At 35.4% G+C, this 16,131-nt stretch overlaps 1 protein-coding gene across 1 annotated transcript in view; it reads right to left on the reverse strand.

Annotated features, from left to right (window-relative positions):
• Positions 1 to 16,131, reverse strand: part of LOC117100754 (glycine receptor subunit alpha-4-like) — a 25,239-nt gene that overhangs the window by 6,111 nt on the left and 2,997 nt on the right. The window contains exons 2-5 of the mRNA XM_033240552.1: positions 6,518 to 6,631; positions 3,954 to 4,102; positions 2,247 to 2,317; positions 37 to 251 (exon numbers count right to left, since the gene is read on the reverse strand). Coding sequence (XP_033096443.1) covers positions 37 to 251; positions 2,247 to 2,317; positions 3,954 to 4,102; positions 6,518 to 6,564 — 482 coding nt within the window. The 5' untranslated portion in view covers positions 6,565 to 6,631. The remainder of the gene's footprint in view (positions 1 to 36; positions 252 to 2,246; positions 2,318 to 3,953; positions 4,103 to 6,517; positions 6,632 to 16,131) is intronic.

Raw genomic sequence — 16,131 nt, forward strand, 5'->3', positions numbered from 1 at the left:
GTGCATACGTTGACCAACGAGAGAAAACATACTTGCCTTGTAATATACAGAACCTCTCCCGTTTCACTAATATTCACCACTTTATTTAGGAACGTGATGTCATGAAATTTTGATTCTTTAGCATTAGTAAAAATGAGATCAGGTAGCCATATATCGTCGATGATATGAGACGTTGGTGGCAGGAATGTACCTTCATGCCGAAGCCTTGGATCAGTCCATCTTTGCCGCAGGTGAAGAGTCAGTGAGTAATCCTAAAATTAAATGTACAACTGGTTTAACAGACTGTTCTTTAAGCAGGCAGTGAGGTGCACAATATGCAACCCTCTAGCAATACACACCTTTGTGATACCCCATTCCAGTGCCACCGAGTGGGCAGGAGGAAAGATCCCCTGGGCCCAAGCTTACCAGAGGGATCATAGAAATTGCAAGTAGCATTTTTCCTCAATATTTTTTTGAAAAATAATAATTACCTTCATGGGTCCACAATAATGGCATGCACCCCCTATGGGCCCATCCAGATTTACAGCCCCACCCCCACTGAAAAAATAAATTTTTTCCAATCTTTTTCGCGCTTCGCGCTCGTAAGTGGGGCCCACATCAACCCTTATGTCACAGTGAAAAGTTATATGGATATTGTTTGTGAAAGAGTAAGGTAATTTACAGTACTATTAATTACAATTACAAAAGAACTAATGATTATGCATGGAGTAGCTAACATATGAGTCAGCAGAAAAGTTGTATGAATAATGATGAGCTAGAGCAAGTGTCAACTGGTGATAAGTGCTCATAATTATGTTAAATTATGATCAAATTGGTAGAATAGGAATTATCCTGTGGACAGTTGCACAGGAGAGGTGATAGAAGGTGAGCTGAAAGGGTTTGGTGCAGTAGACATGGCCAAGCTGAATCACCTAAGGTTTAAGAAAGTGTGGTAGGTAATGGAGAGCACCACTGAAATGTGTGCACTATAAATACAAGAACAAAATTTAAAAGGATCCTTTGCCACCCGAGATGTGGAGCTTATGTGCTTAAGATGTTAGCCCGTAAAGGATGCTAGCCCAAGATGAGGGCATGATATATGCAGTAGTTTGTGATTTATGTTTGAAGGTGCTGTAGAAGTTGACGGTATTATGTGTAAAAGTAAATATTCAAAGGAAAACAAGCAGAGGTGGTGAAGTGGGCAAGTTTACGGAAACTAAGGCAATGCTTTGAACTTTTGTTTGAATACTATATATACTATATACTGTATTATTATATATAATTTAAATAGGCTTAATTAACAATTGGTACCAATTTGATTGGATACTTTTATTTGATGCGCATTTAGTAATTATCATTCATATTATTATAATTATTATTATTATTATTATTATTATTACTCAAATAAATGTGTTGTGAATGTTGATAATTTATTTTTGAACTTTCTTTGTTAACTTGTCGTTTTGTAGATCACCTAAACACATAGTCACAACACCCTAGACAACGTTTCCTAATCCACCTTGGGTGTGACACCTTACTACAGTTTCCCCTCTTGGTGGCCCTGTTCCAATACCAACCCATGTGCGTTTCTGTACCAATTCCAGTTCACGGTGCAGTATGTACCAATCAACCATAAAGTTTTGGAAAAGCAATCAAGAATACCGTCATCAACATGATGTTTGTGTACAGATGGCGTTGAGGGTTGGATTAATGAATATATTCCCACCGACAATTTTAACCTAAGAACTTCAAATTACCCTTCAGATGCTCTCTAACAACTAAATAGCATAAGCTCATGGCCTTATCTAAATACTTCATTAAATTTTCCAATTATATGAAAGAGAAAGGATATATGATAAGATACTTGTATAAAACGCTAAAGACGAGTTCCTATCATAATAAGGGCGTGCCGTATTTGACCGATTTCTGGTTTCACGAGAATTTTTCAAGACAAGTGATGTCATGTATTTAAAAGAAGAATTTCTTCTACTCAAATTCGAATTCTTTGTCCCTGTGGCCTAGTAAAGGCGACCGATTATAAGCAGGAGACACATATCATAGGTTATGATGCTATGGATGAAAAGTAATGTAATTGAGGATGGGTTTACTGATGGAATAAATGACGATTGGTATAATTAAATAAAAGAGTTGAGTATAATAACGAAAAGAAAAATTATGGAGTATAATAATATATGAAGGGGAGATACTAATTGAATGAATTAAGATGAGGCCATACAAACACATTTTATTAAAACACGAATGCTTACCATGTGTGATTCTCGTATACTATCAAAGCTTGCCACATATATATCTACGAGCACGTTGGTTGGTTGACCAGCTAAATATACAAATAAAATACACGAATGAGTTCCATAAACAGTATAGGGTGTAAAACCTAGTTTTATAGAGGTTACCAACAATTGTGTCTCAGTTTTTTTCATCCCAACGGAATTTAAATGGATCATTTTTTCTACATAATGTTACCGATACTAGTATGAATTCCATGGGATTTCGCTAAATATATATCTTCACATTAAACTTTCACTATCTGATCAAAAGCAAAACTGATAAAGTATGCGGATTATGAAATAGGACTGTAGTCATGTAAATTGATAATTGTATTTTGACGATTTTGGGAAGAGTACTATACAAGAGTAACACAAAATACATTACTTTGATGTATTCATGCATATTCACCTTTAATAATGTGAAAAAAGGGGTGGTTACGCCCCCTTTTTTCTCCAGTTTATAAATACTGTATTCAAATATCTGTATTTCATTAACCGTTCCCAAGCTATTCGTCAAATATGCTTGTTGTGTCTTAGAAAATTCAGTTCTACAACATATCAAAAGAATTTTTTCCTCCGGAGCCTGATTTAAATCTCTGACAAGACTAAAAACAAAACATGTGACATGCCTAAATATGGTCATGATGACATCACATCATGACCATATATAGGCACATCAAGACTATATATAGGCATACAGCAGTTTTTTTGTTTTTTTTTGTTTGTTTTTTTTTGCAAAATAAGGATGAATGCATGCTCACGATTCTTATGATGACGTAGACTCTGTAATGTCACTCTAATAACAAGAGTGTTCCTGACTGACTACTATCAAATTTTCATTAAGTACTGAATCGATTGGTTCAGGTGACAAGTATGAAATTACTTCTAAAGCACACATAGGTCTAACAGTGTTAATTGATATGAGTATACTAATATGTCGCAATCACTCACTGAATCCAAGATCTAATTCCAATAGTACTGACATGTTTTAAAAACACGGGTCCAATATGGCATAATTGCTTAAATGACCAGTTCTGACAAACCATTCATATGTGGGTACTGTATTTCAAATTTAGCGCTAGCGAGCAAAACTTCCAAAAATTGGCATCACGACCAATAAATTTTTGTAATTTTATAATAAAGGAGGAAGGACTGAAGAACAATTCCACCAAATATCAATCACTGATGAATCACTGAATAAAAATATAATAATCCTGTTCCGTTTTTTTGAGCCACCTAGGTAGAGGTTCTGGAACGCGACTGGCGATGGATGGATGACCCCTGAAAGTTTATGCACTTGCCTGTTTTTCCTTACTAGTTAAGTTGTTTATATATATATTATCATTATCATTATCATTATTATTATTATTATCATTATCATTATCATTATCATTATCATTATTATTATTATTATTATTATTATTATTATTAATACAATTATTGTTAAATACTTTGTAATATCAGACTACTGACTTATTTCATTAATTTATTGTGGGAAATTCAGCCTCTCATCAATCAAATAAATCAAACACTTTTAGATTTTTCCATCGTAATTCAATTTGATCCATATTTACTGTGCAGTCAAACACTATTCCATTAAGTCTAAATTGATAAATTCCGATATAATATTTTGTAAACAACGGCGTGCGCAATGGTGGAATGAAATGCTCAACATAACACACTTACTTCCAAAGTATGGCCTAATTTGCTTATCATAACCATTAATCAGACGCTGGAATGTCTCTATAGTCTCGTTTTCTTGCTTCAAGTTGCGTTCCACACTTGTATTTTCCACATCTCTTACGGTTTCTCTGTTGTTTCTTCGTAACGCAAAACTGTGAAATAAACAAACAAGTATCACATAGTGTTCATAGCATTAGCATATAACACTCGTTGCACAGTAAACATATATGTTCCATATATTTCTGCACATGCTAGTTTATATAGGCCATATTGGTATATCTGTGGTTTAAAGTTATGTTAATAACATCAAACCAAAAACATCATACAATGAATGGGTCGGCTTGGGAAAGAATAGGTGAAAGTGTGTGTTTTATAAATACAACATTATTCAAACAGTAGTTACCATCTATAAAATGTCGTTTTGGGATCTATGGAAACACATGTTTTAATATCTTCCAATTTATATTTTTTATTTGTATTTTGTATCCAGAATAATGTGGTGGTATTATATATGCCGGTATATGTTTCAAAATTAACACAATGGTTTAAAGTTTATGTATGTTGTTAAAGAAAGGTTAATTAAAGAAACTAAAAACTCACTGAACCAACAGCTGGTTGTCTACAAAGAATAAATGCGTTTGACGATCAACGCTATCGTTACTCTAACTCGTACTTTAGAGTTGACGAACACAGTATATGCTCGTTGAATTTTATTCATTGATTTATGTGCTGCCTTTGATAGGTCTACAATTCAACCGAACTTATTAATCAGTGGCGGATTCAAGGGGCCCAACCGCCCCCTGGATTTTTCAATCTTATAACAAAATGGAGAAAAAAGAAGAAAATATATTTAAATTTAAGTCTGAGATATCATTTAAGGCCATCTAGAGGTGCCACAATCATATATTGTGGGGCTGAGGTAGTAGTCTAGACCATCCGTCTGTGATAGCTTCTCTCTGGGCCCTCTATTTCGAATTCCTGGATCCGCCACTGTTAATGTCAATCAATCAATCAATCAATCGATCGATCGATCGATCGATCCATTGGTTTAGCTTGTTTGCAATTGATCGGATACGTGCTGTGCAAGTGTAAAACCGGGCACTCACTGCTTCGTACGACCGTCGCACGACGAATCCAACTCCCCTCCCTGTGAGCGATAGACGACGCGACGCCGTCTGCTGATTGTCGGTAGCAGTCTGAACGGATCGTCATTAAAAACGATCAGTTGCGCGTGCGTCGTGGCGTTGCGTTCTTCATAGAATCGCGTCGGCTGACGACCGTCGTCCGCTGTGAGTGCCATGCTTAAGTGTAGTTCGTTTCACTAAGTTTTATAGAGATCAAAATACGCACTCATATCCCCGTCCCTACAAGCCAGGATTGTGTCTAATCGGGTTTAGGTTGAATTTGGTGGGGTCTTAAATCTTCGTCAGGTTCTTTTTTTGCTACATTTTGATTAGTAATAATTATTCGTGCATTATCTACTAATATGCCTATTAGTCAATACAATTGCAGGCATTTAAAAACCATATCCAAATGTTTTTGCATATTAAGACCTACCGTATCTATTTGTTTACTTATACGATTAAATATACGTGGATCCACACACACACACACACACACACGCACCCCCACACACACCCACATACACACACACCCACCCACACACACACACATAGGCCTATATATATATATATACATGTATAAATATATGTATATATATAGGCCTATATATATTGATATATAAAAATAAACATACTGCCCGGCAAATTACAATAAAATGCTGATTAGAGCGGAAATTAAACCAGGCACCTTTCGGAGCACCAACCACTCTAACGTTATGGCAAACTAAGTACACCACCTGTGTTGCCAGTACGCGGAAGCCGACCATGATATCTCTCGTCTTGTCATATTCTTACGACAAATATTCATAGTATAGTAAGCAATCAATGAGTTCGAAGGATATGGAATTAGGATATTAATATGCTTTGGTAATTGTCATGATAATTGTATGTGCAAATAACGGTTATCATGGATACGGTTATAATTAATAAGACTCATTCACGAATCGTACATACAGTATGATAAAACAATTCTATCAATGCACTTTTAATCTGAAATGTTGAAGAATAATACTTTAAGCATTCACACGTACTGTACATGTTATAGTATGCGGGCAATAAAAGCCTACATTCTAACGATCAGGGTCGGGTGATGATAGGCCTACGATTCACGCAAGGTTAGGCGATGGATTACAGCCCATGGCGGATAGAAAAGCTTAGGATGTTTTAGTTTATGTCTATCGGCGGATGGATGAATGAGGGCTCGGAGTTAATTATGATGTCACATTGATGTGGAACTGGTATTTTAAATTTATGTAGAATCAGTAACAGAAAGTTTAGGAATAGATACATCTAAGGTAAATAACGTTGATGGTCTAATTGTGAAGACGTTGGTAAAATGTATATATTACGATTTCAGATCAATGATTGCTTAGATCATCAAAACTGAGCATATTCTATATTTTATATACATTGGCATATAGGCCTACATCTGAAAGTTGAACTTACCTTGGATAGAACACGAGTGCAAAACAGATGAAACCGTTAATATGCATGTCGTCTGCAACTCGAGTAGTTGACCAGAATGCCCATATAATGCTGCGTCAGTTCAACAATGAGTTGCTACACAACGAAAAATAAGAATTACATCTACATTACAACCAGATCATCAATTCTTGTAGCAATATGTCAACTATATTCTTTTGACAATTTGAAGACATGTATCCATCAGGTAGAACGACTCGACGCACAAATGGTTGAGTAAGTGCGGGTAATGAGGCGTGCTATAGCCCAGTTTCATGTTCCCGTGTTTAATAGACGAGTACAAAATATCGCGTCGATAATCATGTAATAAGAAACCTATATTAATTGCTTTTTGGGCGGCAAAGTGCCATCGTGATATTATTACAGTATTTGGTGGTAGTTTGCCTGCCGTAAGTTCAAAACCTGTATGTATGCGCGCGTTGAAGGTACGTGTCCAAATGTTTTACGTAAATCGTGTGCATTTTTTATAGTCTACGTACCGGTACCTGCGCGTTTTATAAGACCTATAATATTAGATGCCTCGATTGATAAAGTGTAGCCTATACCTCATTAATCATGTTACATAGCGAGATAGTTGGCGACAAGCACGTTGTCATGATTACTGTACCGAACCAATCATAAGCTTATATTTGCATAGGCCCTATAAATCTCATACATTACATCACTAGATTGGCACTGTTCTAGTGTTTATTTTCAAAAAGAAAAACATATTTTACTGACTAAAAATAATATTGATGATGATGGTGATGTTGATAATAATAAGATGAGCATGAAGGTAGCAACTGCGATGAGGAGGTTGAGGATGACGTTGATGATGAGGATGCGGATGGTGATTAGAATAGAGATGATGATAATGAAACGACAACGATAACGCACACAATAATAATAGTAATAATAATAATAATATAATAATAATAATAATAATAATAATAATAACAATAATAACAAGTAATAATAATATGATGCAGATAAGTATGATGATGATAATAATAATAATAATAATAACAATAATAACAATAATAATAATAAATAAATAAATAATAATAATAATATTATTATTATTATTAATATTACTATCATTATCAATACAGTAACACATATATCAGATAATGCTTGATACAAGATAGAAATAGGCTTATGTTAGAAATTATTGAATATTATAATAACATGTCCCATGCAAAACGCCGATGGGACTGAAATAGAGCTAATTCGATGCTTCACCACCTTCACTAACCCCGTCGTAACCTTATATCACTAATAAAATGCAAACAGATACGCCCCGTTGATCACACACGGGATTAGTAATATAAAAACATACATCCCGAATAAAATAGATGTAGGAACGGGAGGAGGGGAGACAATAACCTTTGTATATGCATATTTTGTTCGGATATTTTATTTCAAAATAATAATATTCGTTAAATGAAACTATTGATTAGAAAGGAGAGAGTATCTTTTGTCTGATATGGTAAGTGAATCAGAATTATTCCGTAACCTGATATTTGACATTTCGCCACTAATTGCTGACTGACAAATTTTAACATTGAATTATTTATGCCTTGCATTATTTATCAAACTATTGTCATATCATAAAATATGGAATGAGCACGCTTTCTTCCAATCATCGGACAAAATTCGACAAACATGCTTCAATATATGCACGTACATAGTACACCATTAAACAGAACATTAATAGCCTGTAGATGCCTGCCATATAGATCGCCATTGTACGCACTAGCTCGATATGATTGATATTATAAATAACAAAGAATTAAAACATGAAAATATGTTTTACTGATCTTGAGAATGGCAAGCATTCAGGGCGCCACGCGTTGGTATTCGAATGCAATACCTGTACATAAACGTGTTTGTTGATCATTGGAATTACCTACGCTTGACAATGAGTGAGATAATCACATCAATTAAAGTAATAGGTATATTGTTATATGACTCATTAATCTTTTTTAATAAAATGTAATGACAGGCAAAGCGTTGTTAGTATAATGTTTATATTCCCAGTGGTAAAGGTTATGACTGATTCTCTGATATTACATGATCTCTTTTCCAACAAACCTATAGTCATAAAATACAATCTGTTTATAGTACGTTCCCAAAATGCTTGCAAGAGAAATCTCGCAAGTGATTCGAGTGGTAATCGAACCCACGACCTCCAGATAACTAGCTAACTGGTGTCTTAACCACTCGACCACCGAGATTGCACTTGGTGGCTAGTGATGAATTCGTTCACCCATAGAGAAAATAGAACAGTTCTGTTCTATTTTCTCTATGGTTCACCTAAGTAGTGGGTACTGCAATGCTATTCCGATGGTGTTATATACATATAGGCCTATCTGCATAGGCTATCTAATATGAATCAAGTAGCTGCGTAGGAAGTGTGACAAGAAAAAAACACAGTCAAATAGGTTGTAATCTGCCTTAGTGAGATTTATAAACACAACATGTTTTTTGAGCATAGCACATCATCGGGTAGGCCTATATGATGATGGGATATGGTCATGTCCCACCATCAAAACACAAAACATTCAACCAATCAGCAACCTCCAAATAATGTACATAACTTTGGTAGTTGACACTTGTACAGGCAATATCTCCCTTTGTTAACTACCATCTCGTGTGAGGAAATAAAATTATGAATTATAACCGTACTGAGATAATCATTAGTCAACAAAAAAAAAAATCAGCAATAGACACATAGAAATAGGACCCAACCCCGGGAAACACCCAAAACCAAGTTAAACCACTATGCGGAATCAATCAAACTGACTACCACACTGAAACCACACCGATGCTAAAACGAAACATGGTTCAACAGTGAAACGATCCAATTATCTGTATTCTTTTAAAAACACATAATTATTAATAATTATTTAGACTGACCAAAGATAAATTCAAAGATACACACGATTATGGTCAATGACACCATGTATGATCAACCAATATATCGGTCATCAAGTCTGTGGACGCCGTTTGCTATCCAACAGCGAGTTGGCGGATTTATCGCGATACAGTTAAATAGAATGTTTCACATTCAAACTTACAGCAGTTAACTCACCAATCAACTTGCTCTACATTTCATGTGAACGCCACTTTTAAGCACAGTCATGAAATTTCTAAGAAGGTGCATAGTTATAGCGTAGAATTATTAAGGTGTAGCAGGAAAAGTACAGTATTGATTGTGTGTCATAGAAGTACAAGCTCAATCATTCAATCTCTTTGGCATACGTCTTTTGCATAATCAATGCATATGCCTTTACGAATATACCTGTAGGGACATAAGCTGTTTGGTTAAGGTTTCGATAGTTCTTAAAAAGAACATAAGGGAATGCTATAATACCTGCCTAACCTTTGTAACTATCATCATTATTGTATGAGTCTACTTTCCTGACTGAATAAATTACGCCGAGCATGATAATTTCATTTCGTTCATTTCAACTTTTATTTCAGACTGTCATCCATAGAAATAAGAAAATACAATTAAGGAAGAAATTAAACACAAACAAAAGATTCAGTATCAAATACATTGGCAGAACATGCTGTACATTACAATTACCTAAAATAACATTCGCTCCCCAGGCTGTGTACAGTTTTGATTCGTTTAGCATGTGCTCGCTAATCTGTGAGTACGTGCTAAGTTTGAACTCTACACATAATATGTAGAAAGGACATTGACAGATATAATGTGACTATGCTCTTATGTAAAAAATACATTATGGATAGTTGATCCTTTTAATTGTAATATTTGTTTAGAATATCATTGATTGATACAAAAACACAGTTAATACTTGGTCAGTTTACGATCTGTGATTTTAGTCGCCTATAAACGAGGTCTACCTTGAGGGTTTTTCATGCACAGTGTACATTTGTACACAATTGTTTATTTATGGAACAATCTATATCAAATACATCTATGCTCTTGTAATACAAACAGAAATCGATTACTGTATTCAGTATCATGGAGAAATTCGCAATATCAACGACGAGATCATCGAGAGCGCGATGACTAAAATAAGAATGCTGACGTCAACTGAATTTGGAAGATGATTGGTCAGAAGTTGATTTGTTCTCAAGATTGGCAAATTGACGTGTATCAGTATCACAATGTCATTAAATTTGGTAAGAACGTTGGTGGCACAAATATATCTAAGATTATATATATATATATATATATATATATATATATATATATATATATATATGATGAAAACCGCCACTAACAGGTTCATATATACATATATAAGTTATACCATTTGTCAAAATAGGCTATATATACCTTCAAGATGGGTACAATTTCGTTATTATACATAGGTTTATATATCAAAAGATTTAGGACAGTATGATGATATAACATGGAGAGGATGTAAGCTTGACCATGTTGCGAATTAGATTACGTACTATCTCATTATATTGATTTAGTTTATTGGTGGCTTTACTGTCTATTTGCCATACAATTCTTTAAATCAAAAGGTCCACTGATTAATCTCAGATAAGATAGTATAATACATACTCCGATCCAAGTATCGAAATGCACGTCATCGTGTCGGGATTCAATGTTTCGACATTAATTATGTCATCATCTGGAATATTCTTTAATTACTTCAAAAACAGACTTGTACTGTTACAAGGTCCATCTAATTACCTATTATTTAAGGTTGCCTACATGTTTCCCTGTGTTTTCCCTCAAACCGAGATTCAAACTCAGGTCTTTTCTTTGATATGCAAACTCCAAGTAACTTGATGAATGCAATAAAATAGGCATAATACATTAATGCTAATAGGCCTATTGATAATAATAATACCAACGACAATGATGATGTTAATGATCTACCGAAATGATAATGATGATGACGATAATGATATTAATGATGATATAGAAGAATAGTACTAAATTATTCATAATAATTCGCCTACTCCGCACCACAATAATTTTTGTCGTCGCTTTTACAATGAATTCGTAAGTTTAATTAGCATGTAGCGTGTTCAAACACACCATAAAATTCAATTGCATTAAGTGGTTTTTCTAATTACAAAAATAATTCTATCAGCACACAATACGTATCGCGCAAATGTGGCTCATTTCATCAGACTATATTGTGACAATCAACATAACGAAATAATAATAATAATCGCTGAAGGTCATCAGGGGTCTTAGAGTTGATGCCCCGTCTACACATTAATGATATGATATGAGTATATTATCACTATCTGTTAAGCATTAGAGTATTGCTACCGAAAAATGTCACGACACATTCTGAATAACCTTATATGAAAAGATAGGTTGAGGAACATGTATACTTATATATCTTGTACAAAGATGTGCGACAAAATTGATCAAACTTGACACAATTTATGGCTCATAACGGGTTTCTTCAGTCAGTCAGTCTGCCAGTCAGTCAGTCGGTCGGTTGATCGATAAGTAATTCAGCCACTCACTCATTCAGTCAACCAAACAACTAATCAATTAATTAATCAGTTAGTCGATCAATCGATCGATCGATACACTTACTTAGCTACTCATCCATCCGTCATCTATCCATTTATATGTATTCATCTACCCAACCATCCATATCAATTCGATTGGTGTAACACCTCACTCGCCTCATACTGGCTAAAGCCAGGGAACCAAGATCTTAGGGCCCCAGTGGCTAATACAAACATGCTTGGGCTGAGGTGGTCCAGACCGTCTCTCTGTGAAAGTCCCTCACTGCTCCTCCCCCCCTCCCCCTCTATTTCGAATTCCTGGATCAGCCACCCCGGGTGCCGGAATATACATCATTTTTTTTCTCGACTCTTCGGCGAAGTGGGGCTTTTTTAGGAGCAGAACGTGTAAAAAGAAACATACAAATTCGATATTGCAGCGTCAAAAACACTCAAGCGGACGGAGTTTTGTCTAGTACCACCCTATTGGGCTATAGCCTTCCCATGAGGAAGCCTTAGTCAGGGCCTCAGACCTATTCGTTACGCCACTGTCATTCATATTAAACCATAGACTCGAATTTTCCTCCCACCACCAAACTCAACCACTCATTTAACTACTCATCCACCCATTAATTCGCTTGTATCCGTCCTTCATTCATACATTCATGTGTCCATCCATTCATTCATACATTCATGTATCTATCCATTAATCTATCTATGTATACATCTATCTTACCTACCCACTCATTGGCTTATCCATTCATTAATCCGTTCATATAATATACATATTGTTTTCCCTTTCGTACCTTAATCCAGGTGTTTTAGAGATTTTAATTCAGAAAACCTGGAATTAGACGCCACCTCAATCTATAGTTAGCTTTGTACCCAAGTGGGTATTTCACTTTAATGGGACTTGTCGATCATTCGTGACTAAAACAGAATAAATCAATATAGCAACGTTAAGATTTTGTTATCCTTGCGTGTTACGAAAATTTCCATATTAATTTGAAATGTGCCAAGGTAATCGTTAGCCATTATTTTATGCAATTTCCATGCAGGCGACATTTCGCAGACTAAAATATCATCTAATAACAGTGTTCTGAATTTAACCTATACTGGATTCTTTGAAGCAAGTATAATTTTACACATTATCATCAAATTCAATATAGTCATACTTCCTATCGTAGGGTACACAACATTAACTACCAATGCATTTTCTGACATATAAATTTGACAATAAAAATACGTAGTAAATAAGTAGTAACAAATTGAAGGATTAAGATCTGAAATTGAATTTTCAGTTTTCAGGTAATAATGAATAATTTTTGTTTACTCAGCACGAGCGTCCTCTAGCAACCAGCACTGAATAGCTATAGAAAGCATCTTCAAGCTATCAAAATAATTGTCTCTCTATAACCCTGCTTAATTTTTAGAGTAATTTAGAGTAAAACTGATTTTGGATTAGTTAATGTATGGGCATAGGTCAGAATTATTATATTTTTGTATCATATTGTATCTTTGAATGTTTCTGTTCTGCCTTTTGGCCAGTGTTTTAACAACAGATCAAAACAAATGTTATATTCTCCTGAGCAATGAAATACATATGAGATTGAGACAGTGCAGTGGGGTGTCTTAGCTTAAGATAAATAAATTAAAACAATATATACAGTAACATTACTATTTCAGTACAATGGAACTACTGGATATTTTCTTCCAAACGTATAGCATCTTTACACCTGATCGGGCCCTGGGGTCTTGATGTGAGTGGTTCCCTGGCCCCCATGGGCTCGTTGTAGTCCCTATCACTCTGCCGTGGCCTAGGTCCAACGGCTTGTAAATGGAAACCCATAAACTAAAATTGGTGCTGTAGCAGATAACCTAATATCAATACAAGTAATATAATCCTTGCATTTACCACCAATATCAAGGGAACCGATCCTAAATGATTTTGAAGACTGAATTATACATTTTACGTAAGTTGTTTTGTTGCTAATTTTCTGGGTCACTAAATGGAATTCTGCGCCTATGAACGAATTACAGGATCTTCAACTTACCTTACTTGTGTCTTCGTAAATTTATTTATCGAATAATGAATTATTTCTGGAATTTAAGTTGGGAACAGTTTCAGGATTTAAAAAAAACATGCCTTTAAATTTTGGAGAATTCATATTAATTCGGTCGACGCAAGAAAAAATAGTCATTGGTTGACGAATGTTGATAATTGACTTTAATGACGTCACTGGCGTCTTAAATCCTTTAAGTAAATGAAACTATTTATTTTTTGCATTATTATTTTTAAGTGGCAGTCCACAGGTGGCAGGTGTGCAATTTTAATACATTCGACCAACGAATATGCGCGCGCTCTATCAGTCACACGTGGAATAGCCAACCCAATGCCGTACGACCGGCCTAAACTGGTTTTTCACTAGGCGAATTTATTCGAAAGCGTCAATTCATGCTCATGCGCATTCACATTTCTATCGGAGTGCTTGCGAAGCGAAAAAAAATGCGCAACCAATTTAGAACTGAGGAGGCGAACCGACGCTCTGATTCGCGCGAATAAATAAATTCGCCTAGTGCAAAACCGGCTTAAGCCTGGATCTCACGACAGACCTAGTATCCGAATCGGGAGCTAACGTTAGCGCCAACCGTTAGCACGTGTGTGAGAACGCCTGATCGGTTAGCTCTAAAGCTGTTTTTCCACTAGACGAATTTATTCACGCAAATCAAAGCGTCGGTTCGCTTCCTGAGCTCTGATTGGTTAAGCATTTTTTCACTAGCAAAAAACTCCGATAGAAATGTGAATGAGCATGTGCATGATCCGCCGATTTCCATTCGCGCGAATAAACTCGCCAAGTGGAAAATAGGCTTAACCGTTAGCGGTATCCGGATATCGCTAACGGTTAGCAAGCGCCATCGGTTAGCAAGTTGTGCGCGTTTCTATCATCAACCGATCACACGTACGCGTTTACAATTTCCAGTTTGTTATTGGCCAGTGATTCCATCATCATATTCTTGGTATCCGGATCGATCTTCTCGTATGGACGCACGGCAGCTAACGGCTATTAGGATCCGGATCCTGCTAAACGTTAGATGCCGTGTGAGAACATAGCCTTAAAGGCCTTTTGCCACTAGACGAATTCATTAGCGCGAATCAAACATTTTCGCCTATACACATGCGCAGATTAATTTTCATCTCGAGAATCTTAATTGCGCATGCGTATGGGTAAACATTTTCGATTCTCGCGAATAAACTAGGCGAATTTATTCGCGCGAATTGAATCGGTTCGGTTCCTGAGCTCTGATTGGTTGTGCACTTTATTAGCTTCGCAAAATGTAGAAACAGTTCTAAAACTACCAATTGCGCTGAAGCGAAAACTCCGATATAAATATGAATGCGCATGCGCATGAACCGATGATTTCAACTCGCGCGAATAAATTCGCAAGTGGAAAACAGACTTAACGGTCAGTGAGCGATACATCCCAATCAAGAGTAGAGAAAGAAAAGAGACAAGAGACTATCCGCATGAAAATTCATTATGCACAGTCACACCACGAAAGCAGGTCTTCGCGGCTGCTGCAATCGCACAGAAGTGCGCACGCTGCAATTTAGTATACTCAAATTGTACTAAATGAATGATTTATGACAGATTAACTGATTAGATTGATAAATTGATTGACATGATTGATTGATTGATCGATTGTCATGTTTAATTGATTGATTGGTTGATTGAATAAATCAATGAATGGATACATGCATGCATGAATAAATGAATGAATGGAGGAATGTATAAATAAATAAATGAATGCGTTCTAATTATTCACCAAGAAAATGAATCACTAAATAATTTAATAAATGCACAAATAAATACTTCAATGATTAAATGGTTGATTGAATAAGTGATTGATTGATTATATGATTACATGAGAATGATTCAATTATATTAACAAAAGCATATATAATAAATTAATAAATGCCAAATACTAATGAATGAATGAATGACTGGTTTAATTAATTAAGATAATATCTCAATGATTAAATAAATGTACGAATAGTAATGAATAAATAAATAAATGAATGAACGAACAAAGGAACAAACGAACGAATGAATGAGTGAAATTTGGTTTAAGGACATATATAT

Source organism: Anneissia japonica, unplaced genomic scaffold (genome assembly GCF_011630105.1).
Source record: "Anneissia japonica isolate Jap-2015-1 unplaced genomic scaffold, ASM1163010v1 scaffold670_len1213532_cov191, whole genome shotgun sequence".
In the NCBI taxonomy this organism is placed as follows: Eukaryota; Metazoa; Echinodermata; class Crinoidea; order Comatulida; family Comatulidae; genus Anneissia; species Anneissia japonica.